Source organism: Salvelinus sp. IW2-2015, linkage group LG17 (assembly GCF_002910315.2).
Source record: "Salvelinus sp. IW2-2015 linkage group LG17, ASM291031v2, whole genome shotgun sequence".
NCBI classification, from domain to species: Eukaryota; Metazoa; Chordata; class Actinopteri; order Salmoniformes; family Salmonidae; genus Salvelinus; species Salvelinus sp. IW2-2015.
In genome coordinates this window covers 19735695-19749473 of record NC_036857.1, presented here as the reverse complement: position 1 = coordinate 19749473, position 13779 = coordinate 19735695, and the positions used below count along the sequence as shown (strand labels likewise).

General features: G+C 41.6%; 1 protein-coding gene across 4 annotated transcripts in view; it reads left to right on the top strand.

The window, feature by feature from the left end:
- Positions 1-12039, top strand: part of LOC111977078 (protein kinase C and casein kinase substrate in neurons protein 1-like) — a 60712-nt gene extending 48673 nt beyond the window's left edge. For 3 of the 4 annotated variants that reach the window (XM_024006378.1, XM_024006376.1, XM_024006377.2), the window contains 7 exons: positions 1476-1631; positions 5561-5736; positions 8755-8875; positions 9144-9256; positions 9384-9425; positions 9703-9935; positions 10447-12039. In XM_024006378.1, coding sequence (XP_023862146.1) covers positions 1476-1631; positions 5561-5736; positions 8755-8875; positions 9144-9256; positions 9384-9425; positions 9703-9935; positions 10447-10556 — 951 coding nt within the window. In that variant the 3' untranslated portion in view covers positions 10557-12039. The remainder of the gene's footprint in view (positions 1-1475; positions 1632-5560; positions 5737-8754; positions 8876-9143; positions 9257-9383; positions 9426-9702; positions 9936-10446) is intronic. The other variant, XM_024006379.1, reaches the window with a different exon arrangement.
- The last annotated feature ends 1740 nt before the right edge of the window (positions 12040-13779 follow it).

The following is a 13779-nucleotide window of genomic DNA, read 5'->3' as shown; positions in this document are numbered from 1 at the left end:
TGGTAGCGGTGTGAACAGGCAGTGGCTTGGGTGGTTGTTGTCCATGATGATCTTTTTGGGCTTCCTGTGACATCGAGTGTTGTAGGTGTCATGGAGGGCAGGTAGTTTGTCCCCAGTGATGCGTTGTGCAGACCACACCACCCTCTGGAGAGCCTTGCGGTTGAGGGGGGTGCAGTTGCCGTACCAGCCCGACACGATGCTCTCGATTGTGCATCTGTAAAAGTTTATCAGGGATTTGGGTGAAGAGGCAAATTTCTTCAGCCTCCTGTTGCGCCTTCTTCACCACACTGTCTGTGTGGGTGGACCATTTCAGTTTGTCTGTGATGTGTACGCCGAGGGACTCAACTTTCCACCTTCACCACTGCTGTCCCTTCGATGTGGATAGAGAGATGCTCCCTCTTTCCTGAAGTCCACGATCATCTCCTTATTTTGTTGACGTTGAGTGAGAGGTTGTTTTCCTGACACCACACTCCGAGTGCCCTCACCTCCTCCCTGTGCCCAAGTGTTCTTGGGCACAGGAACTATGGTGGTCTGCTTGAAACATGTTGGTATTACAGACTTAGACAGGGAGAGGTTGAAAATGTCAGTGAAGACACTTGCCAGTTGGTCAGCGCATGCTCAGAGTACACGTCCTGGTAATCCGTCTGGCCCTGCGGCCTTGTGAATGTTGACATGTTTATAGGTCTTACTCACATCGGCTACGGAGAGCGTGATCACACAGTCGTCCGGAACAGCTGATGCTCTCATGCATGTTTCAGTGTTACTTGCCTCGAAGTGAGCATAGAAGTTATTTAGCTTGTATGGTAGGCTCGTGTCACTGGGCAGCTCTCGGCTGTGCTTCCCTTTTGTAGTCTGTTATAGTTTGCAAGCCCTGCCACATCCGACGAGTGTCGGAGCCGGTGTAGTACGATTCGATCTTAGTCCTGTATTGACGCTTTGCCTGTTTGATGGTTCGTTGGAGGGCAAAGCGGGATTTCTTATAAGCTTCCGGGTTAGCCTCCTGCTCCTTTACCCTTTAGCTCAGTGTGAATGTTGCCTGTAATCCATGGCTTCTGGTTGGGGTATGTACGTACAGTCACTGTGGGAACGACATCCTCGACGCATTTATTGATAAAGCCAGTGACTGATGTGGTGTACTCCTCAATGTCATCAGAAGATTCCCGGAACATATTCCAGTCTGTGCTAGCCTGAGTAGTGTTTAGGCCATCTTTAAAACATTTGTCATTTGAGCTACATCTGAGTCAGCACACAAGTTGCTRTGCCATATAGCTAGGTACTATAGCTACAGGTGTTTATGTGTTAGTTCTGTTTTGTGTAGTATAATGAGTCTTGCTGCGTCACTCATCCAAGCTGACCATCAGAGAAGAACATTGCCCTTTCAACAATAACTAAATTAAGTCACCTGCATGCTTAGATTTATTAGTATTTAACAATTTATCTATAGAGATACTAAGATTGTATACGTGCTTCCACAGATGGAGACTGCTAAGAAAACGTACCACATGGCGTGTAAGGAGGAGAAACTGGCTGCCACCCGAGAGGCAGATGGGAAGACACAGGCCTCCGTCACAACTGATCAACAGAAGAAACTCCACGAGAAAACAGACAAGTGCAAACATGACATGCAGAAGGTGAGACAGAGGTCCGACAAATGGAAAAAATGACATGACAACCTTTTTTGTACAAATGTATGTAAATGTAAAACTTCGAGCAAAATTTACGCCATAGAATTTGACGTTCTGCATATCAAACATGTCGTGACTTGATTTTAACATTAATCTGAAGACTGTTATTTATCTAATTAACTGACTATGTTTAATTGTTAACCAATTAAATTAATAATGTAACAATTAACTCATTAGGATCTGGGACACCACGAGAGCGGTTCTTTAAAGATTTACCATCTCCCAAATTAAACTCTAAAAGGTTTTTACCTATCATATCATCATTCTGAACAGTCYTAACCTCCTGGCATCTGCAAAAACATGAGCCTTACTTATGATTCAGTACTATATAAATTGGTTTAATTATTTATTTACTAGCTAATTAAATGGGAACACAGGATAAACACTGGTTATTGACTGGGGACTTAATACGTTGAAAACAGGTCCCTAGCYGAATGATAACAACATGGCTGCTTGTTAAAGAAGAGATGGAGAGGGTGAGAGAGAGGCACAGAGACACTTAACATTGGTACGTTCAGAAACAACTTTCACCTACAGTAACCATATACTTTGCACATGAACCGCCGCCCGCTTTGAGTAAGAAATCATGAATGTATTTACGTGAAATGCCTGGGTCCGCCGGGGTTCTCTCGGTGAACAGGACAGCCTTGGAAAGGGGGGTTGGCCTTTTCGCAACACTCTTGTAAGGCTCTGATTGTCGGAAATGGTTTGAACAAGTCTTCTACTGTTGTCCTTCTCTGTAGTTGTTCGGTATCCGGTGACTTGTCGTGTAGTGCTGAACAGAACTACAGAGTTGATTTTCCTTCCATTACCTTTTGAAGATGCTTCTTTGAAGATAGGCTAGCCGTATCGATGGTTCCCCAGTAGGGTGATGAGAGTAGAGTAATGCGATAGTTTGAGCAGAGTAACAGGATGGTCCTACTTAAATTCGCTTTCGAAGATGCTTTATTTAGGTCAGCTCATCAGCCGTACCAGTGATTGTCCGGGAGGGGAGTTTATCTTCTCCACCTCATGTTGAGATTCAAAGTTCAAACCATTTTAAACGTGCAGCTGCCGCATCACACTTTTTCTGGTCTAATGTGTTCTTAACACATCATTTATACCTTTTGCTCGAAAGGGGTAGTTCGGGTAGGCTGACACACTCTCTGACCTTACTTCGGGGCGGTGACTACTCGCAGTGCAAKGTTATGGAAAACAATTATCTCTTATAGCTCTTCACATCACTTCCCTCTCTTAACTAAAACACTTTCATCATTTTTCCTATTACATGCACAACACATAGTATGGGAACTTGGGTGGGTATACTTTCCAAGTTACAGTATTTCCTTTATAATATTTTTAATGACATCACAAAATAACAAACAAAATGACATTAGGGTTCTATAGATCGCCTCTGACCATTCCCCACATTCTACATTATAAATATTTTTCCAGTATTCGCTTTTCAACGTATTCGAGTGTCAGCGGTAAAAAGGTCTGTTGAGACAAAGCACATTCCTTTAGTGAATTTGAAGAGCGCAAGCCTGGATCTTCTCCCTTGATTTACAACAGGACGTGAGTTGTTCATCCCCATTAGTTATTTCCTTCCCCCTCTACAGGTGAAAGGGGATCTGATTGAAGTTATTCATTGCAAACCTGATGTGACCTATTTGGATTCTCGTGGACAGTCAGGACAAACATTTACATTGACATTTTAGTCATTTAGCAAACGGTCTTATCCAGAGCGACTTACAGTTGGTGCATTTACCTTAAGATAGCTAGGTGAGACAACCACAACCAAATAGATGACAATTCCATTTTGTCTAGTGTCATTACAACTGTTTTAAAATACAGTTGAAGTCAGAAGTTTACATACACTTAGGTTGGAGTCATTAAAACCCGTTTTTCAACCACTCCACAAATTTCTTGTTAACAAACTAGTTTTGGCAAGTCTGTTAGGACATCTACTTTGTGCATGGCACAAGTAAATTTTCCAACAATTGTTTACAGACAGATTATTTCACTTATAATTCACTGTATCAAAATTCCAGTGGGTCAGAAGTTTACATACACTAAGTTGACTGTGCCTTTAAACAGCTTGGAAAATTCCAGAAAATGATGTCATGGCTTTAGAAGCTTCTGATAGGCTAATTGACATCATTTGAGTCAATTGGAGGTGTACCTGTCGATGTATTTCAAGGCCTACCTTCAAACCCAGTGCCTCTTTGCTTGACATCATGGGAAAATCAAAAGAAATCAGCCAAGAACCTCCGAAAAGTAAAATTGTAGACCTCCACAAGTCGGTTCATCCTTGGGAGCAATTTTCAAATGCCTGAAGGTACCACGTTCATCTGTACAAACAATAGTATGCAAGTATAACACCATGGGACCACGCAGCCGTCATACGCTCAGGAAGGAGACGCGTTCTGTCTCCTAGAGATGAACGTACTTTGGTGCAAAAATGGCAAATCAATCCCAGAACAACAGCAAAGGACCTTGTGAAGATGCTGGAGGAAACGGACAAAAGTATCTAATTCCACAGTAAAACGAGTCCTATATCGACATAACCTGAAAGGCCGCTCAGCAAGGAAGAAGCCACTGCTCCAAACCGCCATAAAAAAGCCAGACTACGGTTTGCAACTGCACATGGGAACAAAGATCGTACTTTTTGGAGAAATGTCCTTTGGTGTGATGAAACAAAATTAGAACTGTTTGGCCATAATGACCATCGTTATGTTGGAGGAAAAAGGGGGATGCTTGCAAGCCGAAGAATACCATCCCAACCGTGAAGCACGGGGGTGGCAGCATCATGTTGTGGGCTGCTTTGCTGCAGGAGGGACTGGTGCACTTCACAAAATAGATGGCATCATGAGGGAGGACAATTATGTGGATATATTGAAGCAACATCTCAAGACATCAGTCAGAAGTTAAAGCTTGGTCGCAAATGGATCTTCCAAATGGACAATGACGCCAAGCATACTTCCAAAGTTGTGGCAAAATGGCTTAAGAACAACAAAGTCAAGGTATTGGAGTGGCCATCACAAAGCCCTGACCTCAATCCTATAGAACATTTGTGGCAGAACTGAAAAAGCGTGTGCGAGCAAGGAGACCTACAACCTGACGTAGTTACCCAGCTCTGTCAGGAGGAATGGGCCAAAATTCACCCAACTTATTGTGGGAAGCTTGTGGAAGGCTACCCGAAACGTTTGACCTAAGTTAAACAATTCCAAGGCAATGCTACCAAATACTAATTGAGTGTATGTAAACTTCTGGCCCACTGGGAATGTGATAAAAGCTGAAATAAATCATTCTCTCAACTATTATTCTGACATTTCACATTCTTAAAATAAAGTGGTGATCCTAACTGACCTAAAACAGGGAATTTTTACTTTTTAAATGTCAGGAATTGTGAAAAACTGAGTTTAAATGTATTTGGCAAAGGTGTATGTAACCTTCCGACTTCAACTGTATATATATAGTGGTATTAACACTGTGGTGAGTGCGTGTGCTATTGCAGTATACTAAGTACATCATATCTCAAACAGACTGATCATTGTTATTAGTTTATGTTTCTGTTAGTGGCTCAAGTGAAATAAAGCTGTGAAAAACAGAATCAATGCAGGACTATTTAAGACGACTCGGTGAGATTACAGTGGTGATCACACAGGACGTAATCCAGCAGGGTGGATCTCCGACTCTATTCACGGAGCCCTGGTGATGACAAGAGCAGATTACTCTGGGACAGGGAGAGTAAGATGCTTACAGTATACACACACACACAGTGTATGGATGCAGGTTGCTTGGTATTCAACCCAGAGTGCAAAATGTCTAGTTGTAATGACGTCATAATGACATCATTATCTGTCAGAGCTGATTCTGTCCTTATCATCCCCTAGGCTAAGGAGAAGTTTGAGAAGTCTCTGTCGGAGTTGAGTGCGGTCACTCCCCCATACCAGGAGAGCATGGAGCAAGTGTTTGACCAGTGCCAGCAGCATGAGGTCAAGAGACTCACCTTCCTTAAAGAGATCCTGCTGGACATTAAACGCCACCTCAATCTCACTGAGAACCAAAGGTCAGTGACTGGTGTTATCCTCTATCGTCCCATACATACTGCAGCCCATCCTCTATTACATAACCTACATCAACCTATCCTCCCACATGGCCTTTGAATGAAAGGATTATTGAGGAAAACATTTCAGTTGGTACAGGATCAGACCTGTGTTTAAATACTATTTAGGGTATTGCAATACTTTTAAAGACATTTTGATGTAATTTTTTTCTTGGAAAATAAAAGTTGTTGAATATTGGAATGTATTTGGAAATACACTTGGGAAAGTATTGGCGCGTATTTGGAAATACTCAGACACAGAAAAGTGTATTTTCAAATGCAGATATTTAATTACTCAATGCATTCGAACCCAGGTCTGTTTAGTCGTAGGGGTATTTGAAATAATGTATTTGGAAATACAAGAAGTACATCTTCTTGGCTATTTATAGAAAGTTATTTGAAATTACTTTAAAATACTTCAAATAGAAGTATCTGATTTGGCCACATTATTTGAAAATACTCAAATACACAGAAAAGAAGTATTTAAATGACAAATACTTAAATACTCATGTGTTTTAACCCAGGCTTGTACAGATTTTGTACATACAGTGCATTCGGAAAGTATTCAGACCCCCTGCCTTTTTTCCACATTTTGTTACGTTACAGCCTTATTCTAAAATTGATTAAATGAATGTTTTACTCATCAATCTACGCACAATACCCCATAATGACAAAGCAAAAACAGGTTTTTGGACATTTTTGCAAAAAATACCTTATATACATTAGTATTCTGACCCTTTGCTATGAGACCCGAAATTGAGCTCAGGTGCATCCTGTTTGCATTGATCATCCTTGATATATTTCTTCAACTTGATTGGAGTCCACCTGRGGTAAATTCTACAACATTGAAGGACCACAAGAACACAGTGGCCTCCATCATTCTTAAATGGAAGGAGTTTGGAACCACCAAGACTCTTACTAGCGCTGGCCGCGCGGCCAAACTGAGCAGTCTGAAGAGAAGGGCCTTGGTCAGGGCGGTGACCAAGAACCCAATTGTCACTCTGACAGAGCTCCAGAAGGATAAACATCTCTGCAGCACTCCACCAATCAGGCCTTTATGGTAGACTGGCCAGACGGAAGCCACTCCTCAGTAGAATGCACATGATAGCCCGCTTGGAGTTTGCCAAAAGTCACCTAAAGACTCTCAGACCATGAGAAACAAGATTCTCTGGTCTGATGAAACCAAGATTGAACTCTTTGGCCTGGAGGAAACCTAGGACCATCCCTACATTGAAGCATGATGGTGGCAGCATCATGCTGTGGGGATGTTTTTCAGTGGAAGGGACTAGGAGACTAGTCAGGATCAAGGGAAAGATGAATGGAGCAAAGTACAGAGAGGTCCTTGATGAAAACCTGCTCCAGAGCGCTCAGGACTTCAGACTGGAGCGAAGGTTCACCTTCCAACAGGACAACGACCCTAAGCACACAGCCAAGACAACGCAGGAGTGGCTTCGGGACAAGTTTCTGAATGTCCAGAGCCCAGACATGAACCCGATCGAACATCTCTGGAGAGACCTGAAAATAGCTGTGCAGCGACYCTCCTCTACAACCTGACAGAGCTTGAGAGGATCTGCAGAAAAGAATGGGAGAAACTCCCCAAATACAGGTGTGCCAGGTTTGTACCGTCATACCCAAGAAGACTTGAGGCTGTAGTCGCTGCCAAAGGTGCTTCAACAAAGTATTGAAGAAAGTGTCTGAATACTTGTGTAAATGAGATATTTCAGTTTTTGCTTTGTCATTATGGGATATTGTCTATAGATGGATGAGGYAAAAAAACATTTCATCCATTTTAGAATAAGGCTGTAACGTAACAAAATGTGGAAAACGTCAAGGGTGTCTGAATACTTTCCAAATGCACTGTATAATGAAATTGGTTTCATCTACACAACAGCAAATATTCCTTGAAAAACAATTCTACATTAGTGTTGCTAATACAGTCAAAACACCTTAATTACAGCATGGATCTCTTTAAGTGCTTATCTGCATTATTTTTAGTTATTAGTTGAGTCTATGGATTATTTTAAACATCACATTCAGAGGAAATCTACTCCCAATGTGCCTGATTTATGTTGTCGCWTTCATTACAGTTAGTTTCAAATAGATAAATCTCAACACATTTCAGTCTTTCGGTCACAACTCCAATTACGCCGATGATGCAGTTAATTACATTTCAGACAAATTGCATCATGTCAGAGTGAATGGTTGTCATATTCTTGGCTGTGAATCAAATTGCATATGATACAAAGCCAGGTTCCATGGTGATTGGAATAAGGTGTTCATTCAAGCTGTTTCCTGGGTGTTTGGTCTTGGTTTATGATTAGTATGGATGATGAGTGTAGGCTTTTATAGTGTGGTATGGAGTACTAAGTGCACTGGCCTTTCGGACCACAGTATTGGTGATAACCTATAAATCAACCATAGACAGGGTTATGGTAAGCTAACAACTACAAACCCAGGCCTCAGCTTCCACTAACACACTCATGCAAATACAGACAGCTTGTCTCAGTGACAGCAGTAAAAGCAGAAACATCACTTGTAACTTGTATGTGTTTGGAAGAATTTGAATCGTCCATTATAGCATCTTACGCCTACGTTTTTTTTGCAATATCACCCATGAAATGTCAACATCTGTAGGGCTTGACTGTCAGTTATTCTGTGTTTTTGTCTCCACCTTTTGGTGCAATAATGCCATCTGTCGGGACTCCACCTCATATCTCACTACTCCAATTTGAATGCAAATGTGTTGTCTGTATTCTGTGTAGCCTCACCTCATGCTATGAATGGGCCTGAATTACCTTGTCTTTGAACCATTCCACTCTGTTGTTCTGAGTGCTGGCGCTTCATAAACAACTAGAAACCCTCCAGGAAAACAGCACCATCAGCGCTGGACAGTTTGCACTGGCAGCCCTACTGTATTATTGTCCCTTAAACAGGCCCCCTCTCTCTCTGCGTGTTACAATGTGCTCTCTGTCCTCTCCCCAGCTATGGCACAGTATACAGAGAACTGGAGCGCACCATCCTGGCTGCCAACACACAGGAGGACCTGCAGTGGTTCAGCAACCACCATGGCCCTGGCATGCATATGAACTGGCCCATGTTTGAGGTACTGTGCGGTACTCTGCATTACTTCAACATAGTTGTCTGTTCAGGAGTATTTACAACAACATGTAGGCTAACAAAGGTTCAGGTATTCATAGACATTTCACCCCAGATACAAGTATGCATTTTTAATAACACCGTTCAGTACAGTTGCTTTCAGTTGGAAGATTGTTGATTTACTGACTGATTTAAAAGGAAAAGTTAAATGCCATTGGCCAGATCTGAGTCTCTGCTTCAGTATAGACGTATTTATCATCTGCTCTGCCTTCCAGGACTATAACCCAGATGCCGCTGCTGTTGTTAAGAGGGAGAAGGTGCAGAAGCCGGCTGGGGCCCCACCGACCCCCAGCACTGACCATGTCGCACCGCCTGGAGACCGCGGCAGGTGAGAGGATCACTCCACTGGTGAAACTTCCACTGACAAAAACACACACAAAATGACATGCTAGGGTTAATCAATATCTCCCATGATGCCATACCATTTGTTTTTCTATCTTCCTTCAATTGATCAGCATCAGCGCTGATCATGTGGCACTGCCTGGTGACCGTGGCAGGTGAGAGGACCAAAACACTGATCAAACACTACACACACCATCTACTGCCACACCGGGACCTACCCTAGTCAAACCATTTAAATGTCATCAAACACGCGGGATCTAACATGCCTTTTTTTACAGTCTCCATTTAATTAACTGGATATATATTGATTATATAGATGTCTTTCATTTACTCTGTTAATTACTGTTGCTCTAGTCTACAGTAGTCATGTTTGTATTATCTATGAAATTCTCCCGACCAAACCCATTTATCTTCCTAACCCTTCTGTTGCAGTGTGAGCAGCTATGAAAAGAACCAGGCCTACTCCACTGATTGGTCGGATGATGAGGCGCCTGCAGCTCATTCAGGCGGTGAGATTAATGGGGGTGGGAATGAAAACTCCTTTGAGGAAGACTCTAGCAGCGCCGGAAAAGGGGGTGCTGGGACCGGAACTGCGTCTGGGGTCCGGGTGCGTGCTCTGTATGATTATGACGGACAGGAACAAGATGAGCTCACCTTCAAAGCTGGTAAGCAACGACAACACTTCACCATCTTTGATGTCTCTTGATTTGGCTACAGTGTATTTCCAGTTTAACCCTATTCTTGGCCCTAAGATTTGAGTGCAACAGTCCAGTTTACCTCAACTTTCAGTGCCAGATGGCTTATTATGGCCAAGCTGACTTGATAGGGGGGTGGAGATGAGGTCACGGGAAATGACCTGCTATCTCTGTGCATTCCATTCCAAAGTCACTTTATTCCCAGAGGAAGATTGTAGTGGTTAGTCAATAATGGCCACATTCTACTTCCTCCAATTACAGGCACCTGCTAGTCATTAGCAATCGTCTTCTGACTGTCCCTATATTAGAGGGTGTTAGTAGGGCCTTCCTAACAACATGATGCACATCCTGCCTGATCTTTGCTAATAGTGATGTGATAAAGGAAACAACAAAGATGTCCAAATGTACTATTGACCATAATGTTGTTCAGTCATGGAAAGAGCATAGAATGCAAGTTGATTTAAGGAGATGTTCTTCACAGGTGATGAACTGACCAAGACTGAGGATGAAGATGACCAAGGCTGGTGTCGAGGTCGCCTGGATACAGGCCGAGAGGGACTGTACCCGGCCAATTACGTCGAGGAGATTTAATGACCCCAGAGAAGGAGGATATGCCATTGGAGGCAGCTCGGACTGTCCCATCCAATGGCACTGCACAGAGCCAGAGACTTACGAACAACACATCCCTTGCCCAACAGATGCGCCAAGCAGTCTTGACTAAATATAATCTTAGTAACGTAAGAAAAGACAATATATAAATATTATATTTATCCAGTATCTGAGGTGGGGAGGACTTAAACACTAAAACAGGAGCAGCATTTATTCCAGTCTACACAWACTCAAACATAACATTGAGCCAATGCAGGGACACATTTTGCATATATGTGCTGTGTTTGATATAAAGATCATGCAGCTGATGTAAAATAAATTTGCACTACATTCTCCTATAACAGTGTGACAATAATGTAACCAATTATACCTACCTACCCGTTTAACCAGAACAAGCTACTCAGCCTGCATTGTGTGTATATGGCGCCATTTTGTGTCGCATTTTCAATGCTATGTGTTCAGTCCTCATGTTTACATTGGAAATGCTGTGTATTGTTAAAGTACCACAAAATGTATCATAGATTTTATTATTTTATTTTTTGTGATTTGGTCTAATCCCCTTTACCAGTGTGTGCATTGCTACACTATGTGTTTATCTCTGTTTCTCTGTTGGTTTCCTATAGCAGAATGTGCTATGCAACAGGCTTTCCCTAAACCTCCAAGCTATATTAAGGCTACAAGATGCAACAAATCCGCTGATATGAAAACCAATGCAGAGGATCAGAGTTCACCATTAGACACAGAAACAGCATTGGAATAGCACCACAAACTTGTGTCTGACTTCATAACTCCAATTTGTAAGTCGCTCTGGATAAGAGCATCTGCTAAATGACTTAAATGTAAATGTAAATAACTGGAAGTGGAGTTGGTGTATATACCTTTTTCTCTCTTCCCATCACCACCCTTGAATCATAACATCTCATTTCAATTCATTGCAGGGTATTATCTACAATACCTGTTAATTTCAATTAATTGCGGGGTATATCTACAATACCTGTGAGGGGAATTCTGTATTTTTGGGGTCAGTGGGCATGATATTATCACCAGCTTGCTTTTATTTGATCTGTCAGTGTTAACTAGAAAGATTTGATTGTTCAGGTGACGTAATCAGGCATATTAACTGTAAATGTAGTTGTTTTCAGGATATAAAATGAAAAAATGGACATGAATGTCGTTGTAGGGGCTTGGAAGGAGACATGCTGTTTTTAACTAGACATGTTGTATTCCACTGTCATWGAGAACCCTACAAGGCAAAAAGCACTTATGAAGCACTTATGAACCCATTCTCCTAGGGGCCCAATTCTGACTTAAGAAGTGTACGCCCTTTCCTAGCACTTCTCAGTAGTTGGTATTCAGACTTACCTTATGAAGGTGCGTAACATTCTTTGCAGGCGTGGTTCCCTTGTGCGGGCTGAATACATGTAATTAAACCGCTAATAAACCCTCCCACTTGCTGGCCAACAGATTTTCTCTGGGATTTTTCATTCAATAGGGTTTTCAGTACATTTATCTTAAACCATCCCTTTAAATACGGTGTACCTATAATTAGAACTTTGACGACAGACTAGAATACATCTAGAGAACGGGTTCCCGAATATAGGGATCAATGAAAGAAAGCCATCTGCATATTATGCATATTCATCTCCGTTTCAGCACCAGCTGGTAGATTTAAAAATTCTCTGATCTTGTAGATTATGTAGGCAAATTTTAAGGGTTAGGAAAGTATGTATGAATCATAAAAAAACATGTTTGGAAAGCCTTTACGCATTAAATATATTGATGAATAAAGAATACAGTGGTTTGAATTATCCTGAAAGTTATCATATTCAAATTCAATCCATGAATTAGTGGAAGGTGTATGATGGTTGAACAATAATCTAGTCTAATTCTCACTAGTCATGGAACTGTTGGACAATGGTCCAGTCTTTGTGAACCGTGTGCCAGGCTCCAGGTTAAACCTGCTACGTGTGGTCTGAGTTCCAGAATGATTCAAATAGGCTACATGTCCCAAATTATTGCACAACGTTAGCCTAATATGATCCACTAATGCTAGCAACCCTCAGGAACAACTACACAGAGGTGACAGAGGAAAGAAAGGTCAACAGAATGGAATGGAAGGATGCTAAATGTAAGCTACAATTAATTTACTGACACTAAAGTGACTGTTTTATAAATGTGTGTGGGTATTACTGACGGTGGCACCCGATATTGGCTAATATTTAACATGATTCAAATTGTTGTTTAAAAAAAATAAAAAAGCCTTTTTAATAATTTTAACATTCAAATGCACAAACATCATCAACTAGCCAGGTTCAGCCCTACAGAAGCCTATATCTTGGGTCTCCAAATTTCATCCACGCAAATTATGAGGGCACACAATTAAAATTCTAAATAATGGCAAAGTTATTTATGGCCTATTTCACTGTGGAAAAGAGGCCGCAATACATGTCATGTTGATATGAATTTCAGTTTGCTTCCATATGACTGGTTTCACATTTGTCTCCTGGGATCCTTAAGGAAAAATCATCTAAAACAATTGCTATGTGTATTTATAATCCCCTTCTCCAAACGGATTACTCATTTACCTAGCTCTTATCAATAGCTCTTATCAATTTAAACATTGCAGTGCATGGATAATGCTGTTATTTCTATCTAAAAAAAAATGGATGCTTTTTCCAATTGGAACTGGCAGATTCGCTACAGTGTCAAGGTAGTGGAATTATTAGGGAATTAGGTCATGGTCAGAATACGGCGTATCTGTAGTAGACACACCTCCGTCACGCCTTCGTTTCTTAGATCTCTACACCGAACGAATAGCAGGTGAATAGCATGCTATTCTCATGCTTAAATTCAAGGTCAGTACAAGCATAGAGATAAAAGTTCATAAAAAGGGAACGTGGTTCCATTTACGCGCACTTAACTCGGGTCGGAATCGGCCCCCTACTGAGCCAAAGAATGACCGAAATCTGAAATGCATAAAACTCTTTCCTCATGCAAGAACTCACATATCACATAACCCTGTCATGCAACTAACTGCTACCTGTTATCTCAGTATTTATTTGATCATTCAATAGTTGATCCACACGGGGGAAGACAAGAGCACACCACAGTGACTACAGTATATCAGAAAGAATTTCTTTGACAGAAGTAATTAACTCTACTTTAGATTGCTCCTGGTAGTATACTTCACATGCTCACACCTAAC